At 53.6% G+C, this 19,028-nt stretch overlaps 1 protein-coding gene across 4 annotated transcripts in view; it reads left to right on the forward strand.

Moving 5' to 3' along the window:
- The first annotated feature begins 626 nt into the window (after positions 1–626).
- DUSP8 (dual specificity phosphatase 8) overlaps positions 627–19,028 on the forward strand; it is a 43,487-nt gene continuing 25,085 nt past the window's right edge. Inside the window, exons 1-2 of one of the 4 annotated variants that reach the window (XM_039728286.1) lie at positions 627–703; positions 14,577–14,982. In XM_039728286.1, the coding sequence (XP_039584220.1) occupies positions 14,752–14,982 (231 nt within the window). In that variant the 5' untranslated portion in view covers positions 627–703; positions 14,577–14,751. Of the gene's footprint in view, positions 704–824; positions 989–1,596; positions 2,110–3,013; positions 3,731–14,576; positions 14,983–19,028 lie in introns of those variants that run through there. The other 3 variants (XM_039728288.1, XM_039728287.1, XM_039728289.1) reach the window with 3 other exon arrangements.

Raw genomic sequence — 19,028 nt, forward strand, 5'->3', positions numbered from 1 at the left:
CTCCAGAAGCCGACCCGTGGGTCAGGCACCTCCTGCTTTTTGAGCCATTTTTTGGTCACACTTGGCCGTGCCGCCCTCCAAGACCGTGCTGCCTCTCGCCCAGAGGGAATGAGTGCTCCGCAGGTCCCCGCTGCTCCCGGCTCAGCAGGCAGCGGCTGACAGGCGGCAGGCAGGGGTGGCCCGGCTGCGGGAGAGCTCTCGGCTCAGCCCTGCAATGCCAGGCAGCCCGGGAACCATCCACGACCCAAAACCACACGGCAGCGCGTTCTCCTCCCGGAGCAGCGCGGCTCGGGGCTGTCCCACGCGGGAGGGTCTCCGCGCCCGGAGCCTGCCCGCTCTCCGCTCTCCGCTCTCCGCTCTCCGCTCTCCCTGCCGGTGCCGGGGCGCAGCGCCCGCTCCCTCCGCGCCGCTCCGCGCCCGCGGGGCTGACGTCACCCTGCCCTGCGCCGCCCGCGCTGATTGGCTGCGGGTGACGTCAACGCTGTCGCTTTTTTTTTTCCACTTTATTTTTTTTTATTTTTTTTTTCCCTTTCCCCCCTCCCCCCCCCCGCTCGCTCCCGAGGCATGACCTCATCGCCGGCGCATTCCCGGCGGCGCGCGGAGCGGCGCGGAGCGGCGCGGAGCAGCGCGGCGCGGGGCGCGCGTGTGGGGAGCGGAGCCGGCATCGCGCCGTGAGGGGCGGCCAGCGCGGCAGCATGTGCCGGTATATGTGCGAGTGTGTGTGCGTGTGTGTGCGGATAGGAACAGCGCTTCGCGGCTCTGAGGGGCCGGCGCGGCCCCGGCGCTGGGGAGAACGATGTGTGTGCAGCGCCGGGGCCGGGAAGGGAGCAGCCCCACGGCGGGGATTGGGGAGAGAAGCGGGGGTTCGGGGGAGGGGGGGGGGCTGGCGCTCCGCGGCCGCGCATGCCGGGGATGCTGCGCTTGTTTTCGGGGCGGGGGGGCGGTGGAAATCCCACCGTGCCTCGGCGGTGAGCGCTCGCCGGTGCAGGTGAGGAGGGGGCTCGGGAAGCTCCGGGAATAGCCGCTGTCCTGGCGGGCCGGGGGGCACGGGTGGAGGGGTTTTCTGGCGGGGCTGAGGGCTGGTGCTTGAGGAAGCGGTGTTAACAGCGCTGTGGTTTTTCTGATGATGAAAGAGGTTGGAGTGTCGCCCTGTGTCCTTGGCGTTTAAACGAAGCCGGCATGTGTTCAGCAGCGGGGGTTTTCATGCAAGACTTCATTGCTGCGGCTCCAAAGGCGCTGCTCGCGATTAATGAGTTAAGCTGCTCGTTTATAAAAATCCTCTCCACCTCCCCTAATGTGCCTGGACCGATTGATCACCCCCCACACACCCTCAGTCATTATGTAGTGGTAAATGTTGCTTTCTGTGCTGAGCGTTGTTTGTTTTTAAAGATTCCTGTTTATTTCCCTTATTGATAAATAAGTTCCTTCTCCTTCCTGCTCCCCCCTCCCTTTTCTCCTCCCCCAGAATTAAATTCCTGAGCAACAGCAAAAGCTGATGTCAGTGCTTCAGCTTGCATTGGGGGAGCTCTGTGCACAGGTCAGTAATTTGCGGTTTCGTTGGAAGGAAGGACGCGGTGCAGTGCTGTTCTCATAGGGATATTTGGATTTTTCTAGGCATGGATGCGTTTATCCCTCATATTGCGGTAGTTATCGACAGCTCCCTGGTGGGAGCTGGGTGCTGCATGTAGGAGAGACCATCCCTGTCCCAAGCAGCTGGCGATGACGAATGCATTGGGAATGGTTGCCAGAGGTTCCATCTCCCTGTGATTTGGGGGAATAAGGCAGACCCCTCTCCCACAGGAAGGAGTGAGGATACCCGAGCAGGTAGCGCTGAGGATTGCACCTGGCAGCGCAGGGGCCATGATAACCTTGAGAGCAGCTCGCCCGTGGAGCGGTGTGTGACATTGGCTGGCATTGTCTCATCCTCCTGCGCTGAGGAAAGGCTCGGGGCTCGCTGCCTGCGCGCCCAAAGGCGGCCGTGGAGAGCTTTGTTTTCGGGAGGACTCCATGCACGGGAGTCGGTGCTCTTGGGTTTGGCCTTGCCTCGGTGTGCCTCTGCTCGCGCTGCCGGAGTGCGGCTGTGCCGGGAGGACGCTCTCTGCAGAAGAGGTTGGTTGGGGTTCGGGTCTGCATGGTGGTTTCTGCACTGGCTTTGATTTTGCTTGTAACAGCTCCCGAAACGAAATAAGCTGTGGCACCAAGAAAATCCTCTTGGCCGTAGTGTATCTGGGATTTTAAAACACCCTCAAGGGCTTTGCAGGTGTCTTGTCCCAAATTTTGCATGGCACAGCCACAGTGGCAGAGCCTGGATGTGCAGGATTGTCTAAATGGCTGGGGCAAGAGCAGACAGGCGAGAGTGTGAGCAGCACAGGGATGCCCACATGCCTCTTTGCAATGGCAGTACACAGAAATTCCTTCCCTTGGCCTATTGGCAACACAATTGAGAGGCTCAAACCTGAGGCTGGAAGGTTTCCAAGCAGAGATGTCAGCAGCTCGCACCAAAAGTCTTCTAACCCAACAGATTGTCTTTCCGTGGCTTTCAGTTGTCCTTGCTTAGACATAAGGTAAGGATCTAGGACCTGGATCTAGCAATGTTCTTTAAAGTTAGCCTCAGCGAAGCTTGGGAGAGCTGAGCAAAGTGGCCAGAGTCCTTAGGAACGTTCACTGGGGACTCTGCATGGAGGTTATTCTTGCAAATACTGCACCATGTTTGTCTGCAGTGTGTGTTTGCTGGGTGCCAGGTACCTCACTGAGAAAACCACTGAGCCTTTGGAGAGCTTATATTCACCTAAAATTAAATGCAACGTCACTTTTACTACAAAAACACCCCTGAGGGCTGGGTAGGACTAAGCAGTAGTGTCTGTCCCATGCTGCCAAATTGGATCTTAAGAGGTGGGAGAAAACTCTCTTCTCTCCTGTGCAACCCTGTCCTCCCCTAGGAAGTCTCCACAGGCTGGAAACCCCCCAAAAGGCTAGAAACAAATAGTGCCCCTGGATTTCTGAAGTGACTTCTCTTGGCATGAGTGTGAGTCCCCATCCCATCCCTGCCCCTTCCCTGTGCACCAGCTGCTGTAATCTGCATGGGGGATGAGCGTTTTTCCTCTTTGGGTTTGCTTCCTTGCCTTTAAACAAGGCTTTTCTTAGGGATCAGAGGTTAATTTCTCTGGTGCACAGCTCGGCTCCCAAAGCCCTGGGCACAGTCAGGTGAAGAGCATGTTCACACTATCAAGAATGGGAGGAGGGAAAGGAGGTGCTCCAGCATTTGGCAGCCCTGATTTATGGTGCAGGCTCATAGGACACTGCCATCATACTGAAACGGTGCCAGCAACCTGAATCTGGTAGAGAAGGAGGTGATGAAGAGAAGGAGCTTGTGGATGCTGATCCCTCTCTCCCAGTAGGACAGCCAGGGAGAGTCTGTAGACTGTGTTACCCTCTGCCATGGCAGTGGCAGTGTTAAGGGGGAGATGGTTGCAGAAATTCCCAGGTGCTCGCGGTCTCTGGGTCTCCCTGCACTCTTTTCCTTGCTGCTATGCAGAGAAACTCCTGCAGCCAGAACGGCAGTGCAGTCATACTGTGGGGAAAGCTTCTACACTCCTCTGCATCCCCATGCCCTCTGGGTTTTAAAACCTGTTTTTCAAGCTTTACATTTCTGCTCTGAAGATACACCTGTCCCGCCTGATGCCAGTGGGAAGGAGCACCTGACGTAATTATGGCAGGCTTGGGAAGGGAGGTGAGTGGCCTGGGAGCATTCATCAGATAAGAAGCTAAACAAGCTCTGTGCTCAAGATTTTCTCAAGCTTGCTCAGGAGACCTGTGTGTACTTCTGTGTGCAGGATTATAACAGGCAGGGGAGCGTGAGGGAGGGTAGAATCTGACCGTGCCAAGATACTGTGCACTGCTGGTGTCAGGGGCTGCTGTCAAAGCCAGGCAGAGCTTGTGGTGTGATCAGTGGTCATGCATGTTCCTGCAGGGACAGTGAGTGGTGCAGTGCACCCCAGTGATGGCTTTGCCTGCTCATCTGGTGGAGGGGGAGACCATGACATGTGTCTCATCCCCGTGGGACAGTTGTTTTGCTGGAAGTGGGCCAGCAGCTGAGACCATACCAAGCTCTGGTCATGGTCAGTGCCTTGGTGACCCTGTCTCCTCTTTGGCATGACTTCATGGAGAGGAAAACATCTCTTTCTCTTCCAAGATATGTTTCTAGACTTTCTTCCCCAAACCTTTGGTTTCGTGCTGTCAAGGGACTCCTTTGGTTCTCAACCATCTCCAAGAAAGGAGATTAAGAGTAAAGGTGGGCTACACTGGGGGACTGTGCACGGCACAGAGCCCTGATCAGACTGTGCTGCAGACTGCCATGACTCCTGTAGGATGGCTGGCTCCACTTCTCTGCTATTTGGCTCTTCCTCTGAGGTTTTCTAGACCTAGCTGGACAAGATAATCTAGGCTGGTGTGCAGGAGGCTTCTTTCCTTGTTTTGCCCAGGGCTTCTGTAGGGTTGGTTTTGCTGCTTTGGATCTTCATTTTCCTTAGGTGATGGGCATTGTTTGCATGGTGTTGTGGAAGGATCAGTATTTTAGAAGACAGGTGAAGTGCTAGCCCAGGCTGGGTTCAGAGGAGAACGTGGAGGTGCTCACTGGAAGCTGATCCAGTACATAGAGTCTCCTGTTGTAAACAGGGAGCAGTAACAGGACAGAAGTGCAGGGGCTGTGTGCATTAAGCCCAAACTTAAGAGACTCCAAGGAACCTATCTGGGGCTGGAAACCCTTCTTTGATTTTCTCTTTTCTTTGCACTTCTCTTATGCCTTTTTCCATGTTGTTTTTAGTGTGTGGAAAGCGCTTGTGGTTCCCTGATGGTGCATATATGTCTTGTCTGCCTTTACTGTATTTTCTTTAAAGAAAGCCTTTTCTTGGGTCAGAGACCTTGTGTTCTTCAGGAATTTCTCCAGAATCCTTCAAGGTCCTCCAGCAATTTGCAAAAGAGGCTCTCTGTGTAGGGTTTCTGAGTTGTGTGTAGGGTTTCTGAGCATGTTAAGTTATGGGGAGCATTATTTCTGAGTCCACTGATGACTGGGAACAACTCATTTGGCAACCAGAAGGGCAAGACAACCTGTTCTGATGTTGGTGCTCGTTCTCCTTTAAGGGAGAGAGGGGTTGGACCAGCTGAACCGCTGAGGTCCCTTTAAACCTAAATTATTGCGTGACTAGTCCATGAATACCCACCGCCCTGCTTCTCCCAGGCTTTTGTAGGATACCTGTTATTAGGCAGTGCTGGTGAGGGGACGTGAATGAGGTGGACCACTGCTTTGATCCTGCATGGAGGTTCCAGTGACAGCATGACCCTGGCATCCTGTCCCCCACCACGTCCTCCAGCCCTGCTCATGATGCAGTGCGTCTTTCCGGTCCGTCTCTGCCAGCCCACATTACTCATCCGGCACGGAGGTGCGCAGTGTGCCTGCATCCCGGCTTTTCAGCTCGCCTCTTTTCAGCTTTTTAATAGGGGATTTAGTTCTCTGAGGAGCTCTGCTGTCTGCAGCTAACACATGGTAATTCAGCTGATGCAGCAGAAGCTCGGGGAGAAATTTCAGTCTATTAGGGCATTGCAGGTTTTTTGCATCGAGTAAGTCAAGCCCTTTACGCATGTTAAACCTGTGCCTGCGTGAATCACACGTCTCCCATTGAAATCCAGACCCTGCAGACAAAGAGGGTCCCTCCGTCTCTGGGGCACGCTGCTGAAAAGAAGCAACCAAGAAGTGTCTACAACATCTGATTGTTTTTGCCTTGCCTCTAACAACCCTCATTTCCAAGCTAGCGATGGCAGCCTGGTCCTCCTCGAGCCGTGGCTTGAGTGGAGTTATTCATCCATCTTCATGTGCCTTGGCCGGCCGCCCTGCATGGGGAGCGCACGGGTGCAGCCGCGGCCTCGCTTGCCACTTGAGGCTGCTGAGTGTAGGGCTGGTGCAGAGTGGGTGCCAGCACTGCTGACTGGAGCTAGCCCTTGAAAAGCCACGTTAACCGCTTTGCTGCTGTTTGGGACCTTGCAGAGATGTCCCCAGTGGCTGTACTGGCTCAGCAGGGCTGACACCCAGAAGCCAAGCAAGCCTGGACCTGTCCTGTACACCTTAGCTGCTGCTCACATCAGGTCAGGTCTTCTGGTGGAAAGTCAGAAGGATGTAGCAGGGCAGGAAGGTGACCCAGAGGGGTGAGCTTCCAGCCAAAACTGAGCCAGGGCCCTCTGAATTGCTCTGTGGGGTGGTGAAGAGACAAAATGCCTCCCACACATCGAGGGAAGTTGACTGCTGCAAAAAAACCCAAATGCAAATCTCTGACTGGGCAGAATCTCCCCAGACACATCCTTTTGTAAAGCACTCTCATTGTACCATTAAAAATAGATCGACGCATTCTCCGCTTGCTTGCTGAATGCTGATGCCTGTTAATTCTGTGTCATCCTCACAATCCCTTCTGCTTTGAGCTTGGCTGCCTCTTTGTCTGGCACCTGAGCAAGGTTCATTCAGCAGTACCTGATAAGAGTGAGCTCTGTTGGAGTCCAGCAGGACAGGTGGGAGGGTGGGGGTGACTGAACTGGTCTTAGCTGGGGGTCAGGCAGCCCAAAAGGAGCAAGGTTTGGTGTGATCACCCCAGCTGTCACTTGCAGGCTCAGAAGCAGGGCTGAGTGAGACCTGCTGGCGTGGAGATGAGTTGGAGGATGTTTAATCTCTGGGTGGATGTCATGATATATCTCTGTGGGTTTTTTGAAACTGAGGTTAAAGTGCATGTATATGTCATGCTTAACACCTGCCTGGAGTTGGTGAGGGGAATATTCCTGTCTGTTTCCTCCAGCAAATGAGTCCTTGCCACCCACAGCAGCAGTGATAACAGGGATTCAGAGAGAAGACCCATGTTACAAAGTGCTGCAATACCCAGCTCTCTGTCAGGAGGCCAGGCTGCAGCATTTCATACATGAAGAGCTGTGGCCTCTGACCAGCAAGCCATGGCTCAGCACCGTGGTGAGGATAGAGGAAGACCTGCAAATCACTTTGTTTCAGCCCTGTGTCACCTCAGATTAAGAACAAAACCAGCTGGTCATGAATCATGGTTCCTAAGGGAAAAGGAGAAGAGCAAGGCAGGAACATCAGCTTGGGCTTTGCCTGTCTTGTGTGTTTTTTATTAGAGAAAGGTAATCCTCCAAATCTCAGAGCTGGTACCTTCTTGTTAGGGCTGTGGTAGGAAGTAGAACCTGAGCTGACACATGCTAATTCATCCCAAACCCGTGAGCAATTTGGCTATTGTGTGCATATAGAAAATACAGCAAGCCATGAACCAGGTCAGAAAACTTGTGAAATATGTTTGCTGACCTGGGGAATGTCTCATCAGAGAGAAAACCAACTGAGCCCCTTCCTTTTTCATTAAATTCTGGATCTTCTAGGGAGATTCACAGATTTGTGGGAATAGGGAGGCATAACTGTGGGCATTGGCTTTTTCTGGCTGCAAACCTGTGCTGGGATCTGCACCTCAGTTTGCACTGGTACTCACCAGAAACTGCAGACAGCCTATCAGAAAGGAACATCATTATTCTTCAGGGAGGCAGGGCTCCTATTTGTCATTTGAATATGGGGCTCTAATGACAGTGCACTGGCATTAGCCACTGTCATTAGTCACTGCACAGGGCATTGACTGCCCCTGTGTGTGGCGGGTGCTCGCTTTGGCCTCACCTATGGCTGTCCCCAGCACTTTGCTGAGATGGACAAGTTCCTGTCACTGGGGATTGTGCTTAAGAAGTGAAATGCTATATTTATCTGCAGCTTTGAAGAACCACAGCTTAATCCTGTGCTTTCTTTCACTTGGTGTGTAGGTGTTGTGGGAAAATAGGACCCAGATCCTGGAGACCGTTTCTCCAGGAGACTGCAAATGCACCCAGCAGGTATTTATGGTGTTTGCTGTCCTGGGACAAGAGAGACAGACCAGCCCTGCAGAACTATCTCACTGCATGCCTTTCTGGGCTGCCTCTGCCTGCTGTTGTTGTAAAAAGGCAAAGAAGCACCTTATCCCCAGGATAAACCTACTGGGCTCAGGGGTCGTGCAGCACATGATGGGATACCAGGCAGTGGGCAGCAAGGGCCCTTGAAGATCAGCAGGACCAGGTTTCTCTTCTCCATCATGACATGTCCTCTGTGATGTGTGCCACGCTGCTCAAAGCAGAAGGTGCTTTTAGGTCTGGGATGAGAACGTGGCCAGCTCTCTGCTTGGCAGGGTGAGAATGGAAATGGGATAGCTTTGGTATTAGAAAGCAGCGTGCTTGGGAGAAATATCCTCAGCATGGGCAAAGGCAGTGATGAAATGGCTGGCTGGTCATGTATAACCTTTGGTCTTGGCTTTTGTGGGCTTTAAAATGAAAGCTTGTGTTTATACTAAAGGGGAAAACCATATAAATCATGTTAAAAGCACAAGTCTAAGAGGAGGAGATACTGCCCTTGTCATCTAGACTCCAGCCAAATTCCTTTCCCTGTTGTCCCCGTTGGTTTTCCTGACTGGATCTCCAGACTGACTACCATGACTGCAGTCAGAAATTTTTCTGGGAGTGGCCGGTCTATAAATCCTTAACTGCACTTTTTTGGTGGAAACAGGCTGGGAGGCAATTGCATTTGCAGTCATAACCCATCCAAAGATGCTGGCACGACATCAGGTGGTGAGGGAGGATGAAGGACCCCTTTCCTTGGCTTAACTGCAGCCAGGAGAGCCGATCTGTCTTGTGGGGTGAGGGTGCATGGGAAAGACTCCCTGGCAGCTGGGTACAGCCTGTCCCCTTCCCTTTTGTCCCTGAGTTGTCCCATGCTGCCAGCCACGTACCCAAGGCTGAGCACCCCCACATCATCACTGCCACGTGGCTCCACGCCACGTCCCTTGTCCGGTGTGACTGCACCATCTGGCACTTTGCTGAAGGACATCCTGGCCCTGCAGCCACGTCCTCTGGTGAAAACACCTTCTGGGCCACAGGGTGAGCGTGGGGAGGGCAGTGGGAGATGCGGGGAGGCGAGTGGGTGCTGTTTGGTTGCGTGCAGCTCCTTGCAGGGCTCTCTGGCATGCTGCTTCCAGCCTACAGGAATTGAAAGGAGACTGCGGTGTAGAAAGGAGGAGAAAAAAATTAAAGAAATCATGAGATCAGCAAGCTCGAAACCCTGGCAAAAGTGCAGTGGCTGCCTCCGGGTGATATGCTGTGGGAAAAAGAGAATGCTGCCCTTTGCCTCCTTCCTGAAGTGCTCCCTGCATGGAGAGACATGCGCAGGAGCTCTTGTCCCAGGAGGAATGTGCCTGGGGTGTGCAGGGATCCAAGATGGGGTTGTAAGATCAGTGTGGATGAGACTGTGGGGGAGTCCTGTGCCATGTGAGTGGCAGGGGTTAGGAAAGAGCCGTGGATCTCAATTTGGCTTAAACGACACCAGGAAAGTCATTGCCATCTCCCCTGCATCTTCATACTGCTGGGGCTTGGGAGATGTCGTTCCTCCCCATCCTTGAGATTCACTAGGGAAAGGTGGACGAGCAGATTCTGTGTCTGAGTTATGGATGTGGTTAGTGGTGTTTCCCATCCTCCTTTTAAAGAGCAAAGAAAAAAAACCCACTCCATTTTTCCGTCGTCAAGCAGAGAAATCTTTTGTGCTGCCTCTTAAAGGGACCTTGAGTAACTGCTGAGAAATCGTCATCAGTTACATCACCTCTAAAGCGGCTGCTGCAGGCACCTGACAGCTTTGTCCCACTGTTACTCTGGGGAATCATTATGCTCCAAATTCCTCGCCCTTGGAGAAAGCCTGCATGGCTCGCCGGGAGGGAGGAGCCACTGCGCAGTTTGAGATGCTGTGAGTGGCAGAACGGGATCGGGAAGAAGGGCTGAGGTTCCCAGCAGATGGGCTAGAGCAGGGGGATACATCCTGGAGTTTCCTAACCTCATCCCATTGACGAGGCTGGGTTCATCAAGCCGTGCAGGACCCGAGCATCTTTCTGGGAATGAGCTGAAGGCGCTGCAGTAGCATCGCCTCGGGCCGGAGAGCCGCCGTTGCCTGGCAGCTGCGGGTTTCCAGGGAAACCAGAGGTGCTAACTTGTTAATGAGCCCCGCGTCCCTGATTGCTGCTGCAAAATAATAATAATAATTAGTAATGGTCCTGTGATTTAGGAATCCCTCAACCAGCATGAGCCAGCCGAGGGGAGTTCGCTAAATGCTGAAGGATTTGAAAGAAATGAGGGGATGAGGGTGGAAAAAGGGTGTGGGGCTTGGAAAAACCGCTGCGGTTTGCATCTTAGGAAGTGTCTGGAGAGCTGGGGTCCGGCGGGGTCCTGCCAGCATCCCAGCAGTGAGCCTGAGGCTGGGTGCAGGGCTGATAGAGGAGCCTGGCCAGGCAGCATCTCAGTGCAGGGCTCACAAGGCACAGATATTTCCAGGCTGCAAGGGGGAAAGCCAAATCACTTGGGTCAGTGCCACTGAGTCCCTGGTGGAGGTGGCAGTTCTTCAGGAGTGGCTGCTTTCAGATTACTGGGGACAAATAAACAAATGTTTGCCTGTGGTGCTCTTATGCCTTGGTAAACCCAAGATGGAGATGCCACCAGGAGAGTGTGCTCCTGGGATGAGAATGCTGTAGCTCCAGTCTCACAGGTGTGATGGAAACGTGTTCCTGCAGCAAGGCTGGCTTGCCTGTGGCAGTGGGGGGAGCATCTCCTCGGAGGGGCTGCCTGTGGAGGGTAGAGCTCTCCCAACAACACTGGCTTGGTGCAAGGAGTGGACATGCTGGTTAGTGAGCTTTGGGGTTGCTGTGGAGACCTGCTGCCCTTCCAGCTGATGTCTCCAGTAAAAGAGAAACCAGATCCATCCCATACCACACCTGTCAGCTGGGGGCCTTGTGCAGGATGAGCAGTTGAGGGAAGTGGGCTCTGTCTGGGTGATCTGTGTTGGGCCAGCACAGGGATGAGTTCCTGTGCTCTTTCATGCCACGTGGACAGACTCAGGCTGAGGTGTATCCTGGGTTTTCTTGCTCTCTTGCCTGGCCTGCCCAGAAGAATGTCACAGCCAGGCTGAACACTCGCATGCTGTGTGCACCTCTGCCATGCCTGTGACTCGTGTGGCCAGCTCTCCTCACCTGCACACACATTTGTGGAGGTGACACCAGGAACACAGTCCCACTGAGTTGGCCCAGCCCTCTGCTAATCTCTGCCCATCTTTCTGTCCCTCGGCTGAAGTGTGGCCTCTCCTGCTGGCTGTCCCCATTCAGCTAAGCCATGTGCCCATCTCCTCATTACAGGCACTCCAGGGAGAGGTGGGATTAAAGGATTATGATAATGTTCTTCAGGAACACTCAAGAAGATTAAGATGGCTTTAATAAACTGATAAGAGAGGAACACAGCTATGTTTCTGAAACCCTAATTTAGGTTCCAGGTTAACCTTTTCCCCTCTCACCAGGGTGAGAAGATCTCTTACTTTAACAGTGCTTCATGGTTAAGCCTCTTCCTTCAGTTTTCCTTCTGACCCATCTGAGCAGAAGCAGAAAGACATCCTCCCTCCTTCTCTGGTCTTCCCAGGGATGAGGACATTACAGCTGCTTCTTCTCACAGACCATCTCATACACAGCCTGCAAGATGCTGTGAAGGTGCCATCAGAGAAGTTGCTTGTCTGCCTTTGACCTGGCTGAACCTACACAGAGAAGTCCTCTTGTCTTGGTTCTAATGCCAAGGTTTCAGCTTTCCATGACCACACTGAGCTGGCCAACTCCATCCCCTGTAAAGGGAAGAGGGGCAGAAAAGACTAACCTTGCCCTGCCTTCCCCCACATCTTTTGGGTGGAGCTGGGAGTGGGGCCTGTTTGATGTGTCACATGTGTCTGCAGAGGTTTATCTGCTTGCTCTGCAGGATGGGGGTTATTAGCTGACTTGGGAAACCTCGTTTGTCTTCTCCAATCTCTTCCACCCAAGCTTCCGGTCATCTGCCAGACTTTGAAGGCCTTTTGTGCCTTGGTTTCTCTCAAGAGTGTTATGTTCATCAGCATCTGTTATCTTTCCTAGGCCCCTCTGTGTTTGGCACCCCAGAAGTTTACCCCTTGCTCACTATCTGGAGGTTGGATACCGTGTTATATCCAGAGGAGCTCTGCAATGTTGGATCACTCCTTCCTCCTGCTTCACTCATCCCTCTGCCACTGTATTATTCTAGGGTTTTTTGTCTGTCAACTCTTTCTACTCCCTTTTTCTTTCTTCAGTGTAATTGGAAGAGCCAAAAAACATTCACAGCCTGGTGTCCTGATGCTTAAGGGAGGCAGAAAGTGATTTGGGGAGTGGGGTGTGAAAGGAACACTAAGGGGAAAAGCTGGCTAATTTGCATCCTTTCTGAGTGCCCTGGCTCTATAGCCAGGGGACAGCAGGGGGGCTTCTGGCAAGGCGGTAGCAACGTAATGAGGTGTGTCATATCCCAGCAGGAGCCAGCCTCGCTCCCCCTCAGACCCCCTAATTAGAACTGTTTCAATTTTTAAGCCCCCCTGAGGAGAGCTGGGGGGAGCGGGGTTCCTGCAGCGGGGGGACCGCCCGATGCCCGCCGAGGGGGCTGCTCTAATTGGAATTGTGGTGAGGAGCTGCGGAGCGCTCCGTGGGGCCAGGCACACTGTGCCAGAGTGCCAAGGGGCTGCCAAAATGCTTTGTGCCAGGAGGGGCTGTCACTATCTCAGCTTCTCGGGGATTTTTTTTCCCTCCCATAATTTGTATTAACGCGTTGGCAGAGGCAGCAGGGGTGTGATACAAGGGCAGAAAAGTACTGCACATCCTCATGTGGCCTCCTATTGGGAGCTTGGATCCTGAGGCTGAAGCCTGGGACATCTACTCCTGCTTTGGGAAATAGGTCTGGTAGCCCAGGGAAGTTTGGGCTGTTAGCGCTGGAGTCACGAGCCAGAGCAAATGCTGGAACCCCCATCCTCACATTCTGTGGCTTTCCATTCTTTTCCTACAAGCTGGCAGTGTCCTCCAGGTTTGGTGACTGGTAACTGAGGTCCCAATCATGTCACCCAGTAGCATGTCTGACTCGAGCATCTTTTTCGTATCTTGAGCTACCATTGCAGTAGGTGCCTGCAGGTGTAAGAGCTTATAGGAACTGCTGGCTTGCTGGGATCAGAGTGACTCGTAAGCCTCCTCTGGTCCGTGGACCAAATCCTGATCCTGCAGAGGTCAATGAAAATCTTTACGCTGGCCTTTTCAGGCATGTTATTCATAGTCCTCCTAATTCAGATGCATTAAAGCTTCCTTGAAGCAGCTTGTGGGTTCTCTAAAACACCGTCTGGCAAGCACAAGAGGAGCCGGGTAGTAGCCCAGGCTTATTTTCTGAATGACTGCAGTGGCTGTAAAACCTAATGCCATTAAAACATCCTTGCAGTGACGTGTTCCATTAAAACTTAAGAGGACACCCTGAGCTGAATGCTCCCTAGCTTGCCTGCTGCTCTTGCAGACCTCGTGGGCTGGACATGGAGGAATCTTGTTCTTCTCCTCAGAGAGGACCAGGCTCACCCCCCTCAGCTCCTCAGATGAAACACAGGGTATTCACATACCGGGTACTCCTGTATGTGAAACCCCTTTCTAATTCTGTGCAAGTTAGGTGCTGAAAAGCAGAGAGCACTCTTGGGCCATCTCAGTCCAAGCACAGCTTCCCAGCACCTCTGCCTTGATGCCTGGCCTGTTTCTTGAAGACAGGAGTAAAGGCCAACTTGATTTCTTGTCTTCTCTTGACTTGCCAGGAGGCAAGCTGGCAAAAATACCTGTGAGCAGGCTCTAATAAACAGGCAGGTGAAATGCAATGTGAAATCCAATGTGAAGTGGTTTGAGTGAGCAAACCTGGTTTGGTGGTATGTGTGATGGGCCCCGAACTAGCTTTTACTGTGCAGCAGCAGAACCTTAGAGCTGAGCTAAGCTGCTTCTGTGAAACCATTAGCTCTGGGCTTGGCAGAGGTCAGAAACAGCAAATTGAGTGTGAGGAGCTGTTGTACTGGAAACAGGCAAAGGAGGTGACATCTTGCCCTGTGCAGGTCCCTGATGTGCCTGGCTCTCAAACATGGCACACTGGAGCTGGCCAGCGTGGCAAAAGGTGTCTGTGTAACTGGTGGTTCTGTAGATGCTTTGACCTGAAAAGCTCCTTAAATTAGGTCTAAATGTGGTAAGAACTGTGGAGAAGATTAGGGAACAGGCACATGTGGTCTTTTCTGGTGCAAGTAGTAGATGATGGAGGAGCCATCAGCTAGCAGATTTGGAGCAAACCAGGGGAAGGACTTCTTCAGTGTAATTGGCAAGCCATTCTACTCCCTGCCACTGGCCACTGTGGCTGTTAAATTAAAAGCTGACATGACTTCAAAAAGCAATTAGACAAATTTATGGAAGAAAGTTCTGCTGAGGGCTATTAAATACAAAGAGAAAACCTCTGGCTTGAGCAGCTCTGGAGCCACACATGCCAGCAGGCTGGGAGAACACACCTCATAAGTGTGGCTTGTTGCACCCTTAGGTTCTTCTGAAGACATCCAGCTATCATCCTGCCTAGCTGATGGGTTGTTGTCTCCTTTCTTCTCTTTCCAGGTTCAGCACAATGAGTTGGCACTCTGGGCATTAGCAGCGTGAGGAGAATAGGACGGGTGCTGCCCTGCTCACCCCTCTGCCCTCGCTCATTCCCCTTGGGGAGACGGGTGCTGGCGTCCCTGCCCTGCCCTTCCACCCCTTGCTCCCCACTTGCCATAGAGGGGACTGGCCCGTTATGGCTGGGGACAGGCTCCCACGCAAGGTGATGGACCCCAAGAAGCTGGCCAGCCTCCTGAGGAACGGAGCAGAGGGCACCCTGGTCATCGACAGCCGCTCCTTCGTGGAGTACAACTCCTGGCACGTCCTCAGCTCCGTCAACATCTGCTGCTCCAAGCTGGTCAAGAGAAGGCTCCAGCAGGACAAGGTCTCCATCACGGAGCTCATCCAGCCTGCCTCCAAGATGAAGGTAAGGAATCTGACCCTCACCTTTCCTGGCAGGTGCTCACGCCCTCTTCTCTTGTGGGATGCAGACTGGCCTAAGGGATCCTTCCCCTCCATCCCTCCACCCCCAGTATCTGCCAGCATCTCTTTGACACCCTTTGGAGAGCTAAAGTGTGAGCTCATTTGGCCTCAGGGCTGTCCTCGGGGAGCTGTTCATTGCCCCCACCCCACTGACGTGGCTCCTTGCTTCAGGATCCCTCTCCAAGCAAGTCTAACAGGTATATCAGCTTTAGGACTTGTCTTATGACAGCAAACAACCCCCCAAAGCCTTCCTGGAGCTGTAAACTTAATCCCCTGCTAAAAACTCTTCCCCTCCCCTCTGTCATCCCTAACTCCATTCAGGGACATGTAATCCTCCTCCCCTGTGACGCCAGAAGCTCTTATCCGGTGTCATGGCATATTATCTCTCCCAGGCTTCTCTCTATCGCCCCTGGTTAAATAATAGAGGTGGCTCCGAGCCACGGGGCTGGGCGGCCGGAGCAGGGCCGGGTGTCCCTGTCCCTGCCGAGCCGTGGGCTGGCTCCTGCCCTCCTGAGGTGCTGCGGGGGGCTGCCCCGGTGGCTGCCGCGGTGGCCATGTCGCCATCCGGAGGGTGGCTTGCCATCGCAGCCCTGCCAGCTCGCTCCCACCGTTCCCCCGCTCCCGCCTTGTAATTTTATGGCAAAGCGAGGCTAATTCAGGCGATTAATCAAATGCTGGGCCCAGCTGGAGCCATCTGCGTCGTGTGTGTCCCCCCCCCCGCCCCGCCACCCCGAGAAGCCACCGCTGTCCGCATTGGCTGGCGGTGACATCAGCCCGCGGGATCAAGGGGCTGCCGGGCGGGGGGGCGGCCTCGCTCCAATCTGCGGCGGGGATGCTCCGGGCTGGGCGATTTGGAGGGGATTGCGGAGACTGATTCCTGAACGGCTTTGGCTGCTCTTAAATCCCCTGGAGAATAAAGCAGAATAATCAGTTTTTCGCGAGCTGCGAGGAGAGCGGGGCGGCCGCCCTCCTCCCGGCGAGGGTCACCTCTGCAGTGGCCGCCGTCACGTGGAGCGGCAGCAGCAGCACGACAGGCGATGCGCAAGGGGGAGGAAGAAGAGGAGGATGGTAGGGAAGGGGGGAGCGTGGAAGAGTTAACATCAGCTGATGCCATCCGCCTGCAAACCTGCAGCTCGCCAGCTGCAGTGGAGCAGCGGGCTCCCAAAGGGGCCGGCTGGTCCTTCCTGGCATTCCCTGCTCTGTCCCCATAGAAGGAGCTTAGAAGGATCGTTTTCTCCCTGGATCATTGCATAATGGTCCACGTACTGGCTGGAGATGTGATTGTAACCAGGGATGCTAGGGGAAGAGGAGAGAGGCGTTGCCATCGCCTTTAATTCCTTTCTGCTTCTCTTCTGGATGCGGCTGAAATCCCTCCTGGCACATCCATGGGCAGAAGGCTGCATGTCCCCACTGCTGCTGCTGCTCTGCACAGCCCCTGCCGTGCCCACCGCTGGCTGGCTCCCCCAACACATGCAGCTCAGGAGTTAATTAAGCTTCAGGACACCCCTGAGAGGTTAAACCACTTGTCCTGGGAAGCTGGAAGAGCATACTGGGAGGGGATCATTGCTGTATTCTCTTCTGGCATAAAGCAGGGCGGGTGACTGTGGCTTGGGGTGTCCAAGCCTTTCTGTGCATGCACTTGTGTGTTTGCCTTTTGGGGTGATGAACTCTCTTCTCGCCCTTTTTCCTTCTCCCCACCTCCCATTGCAGTCAGACTGCATTTTGGGACCCCGAGAAATCAACGTGAGGTGCACAGATCCTCAGAAGGGGACGCTGAAAGCTGATTTAGACCTCTGCCACCTGTGTCATTTCCCTGCCGCCGCTGGTCAGCATCCCCCAGCCCTGCTGTGCCCCTGGCTCCCCGGCTGGCCTGGGGAGCAGATGGCAGGAAGGGTGACATCAGTAGCGCGATTGTCCGGCCCCATTTATTCCTGGGGACGGGCCTCCCGCCCTCCTCCTGTTTCCTGCTCCCGGGGCTGCCGAGACAAAGGCGATGGCAGCGGCGCGGGGCTGCCCGGCGGGGAAGGGCAGCCCCGAGCCCTCCCTCGTCCCGCTCCTCCTCCCTCCAGGAAACAGAGCTGAACCTGCTCATCCCATCCCGGCGATTCCAGGCGTGGTGTTCGCCTCCTGGAGAGGGAGAAGGGCTGATACGGGGCAAAGCATTTGGGCAAACCCCACCTGGCCGCCAACGCCGCTCCTCCTGCCTGCGTGCTGGCAGCGGGGGATAGGAGAATTTGTCTAATTTGCTTTTCCCATTGCTTAATCTCTCGTTTTCCGTGTTGCTGTTAAGGAAGGGTACCATTAGCAATGCTTCTGTGGGCTGCAGCTTGGAGTGATGCTGTGGGAAAACGGCAGCTCCTGGCTTTTTTTGGAGCGAGGAGAGGAAAGGACCATTTGGGAGGAAAGAAAAAATAGAGACATTTAAAATCCCTTTCTTTTTTTTCAATGAATTATGCTTATGATCCTATGATTGTGGCAACTGGCATAGCCAGTGCTCCCCAAACCCTGGTGTGGACCATCCTCCCATGGTGCCCAATCTGGGAAAAGCTGCAGCAGCAATTCCTCTTGCAGTCATTTCCCTCCACACAGAAATGGTACCAACATAACTGCTTCCGGTTGGTTTTGAACCCTTCTCCCAGTGCTGACAATAATAGACTCTCACAATAATGAATTCCAATAACAACTGGAATAATTCAGCTCCTCGGTGCAGTTTGGAGAGCAGAGGTTATGGGAAAATCCTGCTTGGGTTTTTCACTAGCATTTCTTTAGGGAAATGTTGAAAATTTTACTTCTTCAAGATCCCCCTGGAAAGTCCACCTCTCAACCACTTCTCACTTCCTGAAGTGGAGCAATCTCCAGAGCAACTGCAGCCATGCTTTGAGGCAAGACAAGGGTCTCTTCAGGTGATGGGAATATTTATTTATTTGCATTAGGAGCTCGGCTGTGCAAGCAGCTGTTTTGCTTGAGGGAAAGCCGGGACTTATTTTTGAGCCTTGTGCCTGGCTGCTCTTTGTGTTGATGGAAGCCCTGTTATTTCAGTGGGGTGATTCACTGTGTTTTGAAACAATACGTGACTGAGATGTCAGTAGTAATTGGGATAATAATAATAGCTCACTCTTATCTTAGCCTGGATCACCTGTAGAGCATCATTATCCCTGCTTGGCAGCTGGGGAGAGGCAGAGCTGGGACCTGAGCTGTGTTAACCACACAGTGCTGGGGACTGATGTCCATGTGGGAGTTACCTCCAGCCAGAGCTGGGGACAGTGATGGGAGGCACAGGGCTTGGCACAAAGGCAATGAATCTATGGTCTCAGCTGGGGTTTGGTTGGAGCTGTTGGCCAAGTGGTCCTGGCTCCTGGCTGGTCATACCCCTCCAGCCAGGATTTTAGCAGGAGGGATATTTGATCATGGGGAGCTGCTCTGGGGCACCTCCAGCCCTGGAGTGGGCCAGCAGCTTTTCAAAGGCATACGTGGGTTTGCAAGCCCAAACCAACATCTGTCTGGAGCCAAAAGCTTGCTTCATCCTGGCCCTCCTGTCCCTTGCTAGATGGATGTGGGGACTCTGTTTGGAGGGTGATGCCTGGGGTTACTTCAGCAGTTTTGGGGTGACAGCAGCTGCTGTGGAAGTGTTGCTTCACAGAAGAATACCTCTGTTGTCAGCTATATCCCTGTCCTATGCCAGCACCTGGCAGAAGCAGGAATCTAGTATGGAGCATCTCTTCAGCTTTACCCTCCTCTGTCCCAGTTAGCTTTTAGCCTCCCTATGTTTAAAGCCAGAGATGGGGCATTTCAGGAGGGCATGACATTCATGGGAGACCCATGTGCTTGATTAAATGTCTGTGTCTTATTTCCCTTTGTGGTGAGGAGCTGGGATGCCAGTGCATCCTTGTATGCTCCATGAGGGCTGCTCAGGACCTTCCTGCAGGTGTACTCACCCCAGAAGGCCAGGTATTTATTTTCTGCAGCCAGGCCATGTGAGGCCAGCACTTG

Source organism: Passer montanus, unplaced genomic scaffold (genome assembly GCF_014805655.1).
Source record: "Passer montanus isolate IOZ18808 unplaced genomic scaffold, ASM1480565v1 scaffold65, whole genome shotgun sequence".
Classification (NCBI taxonomy): Eukaryota; Metazoa; Chordata; class Aves; order Passeriformes; family Passeridae; genus Passer; species Passer montanus.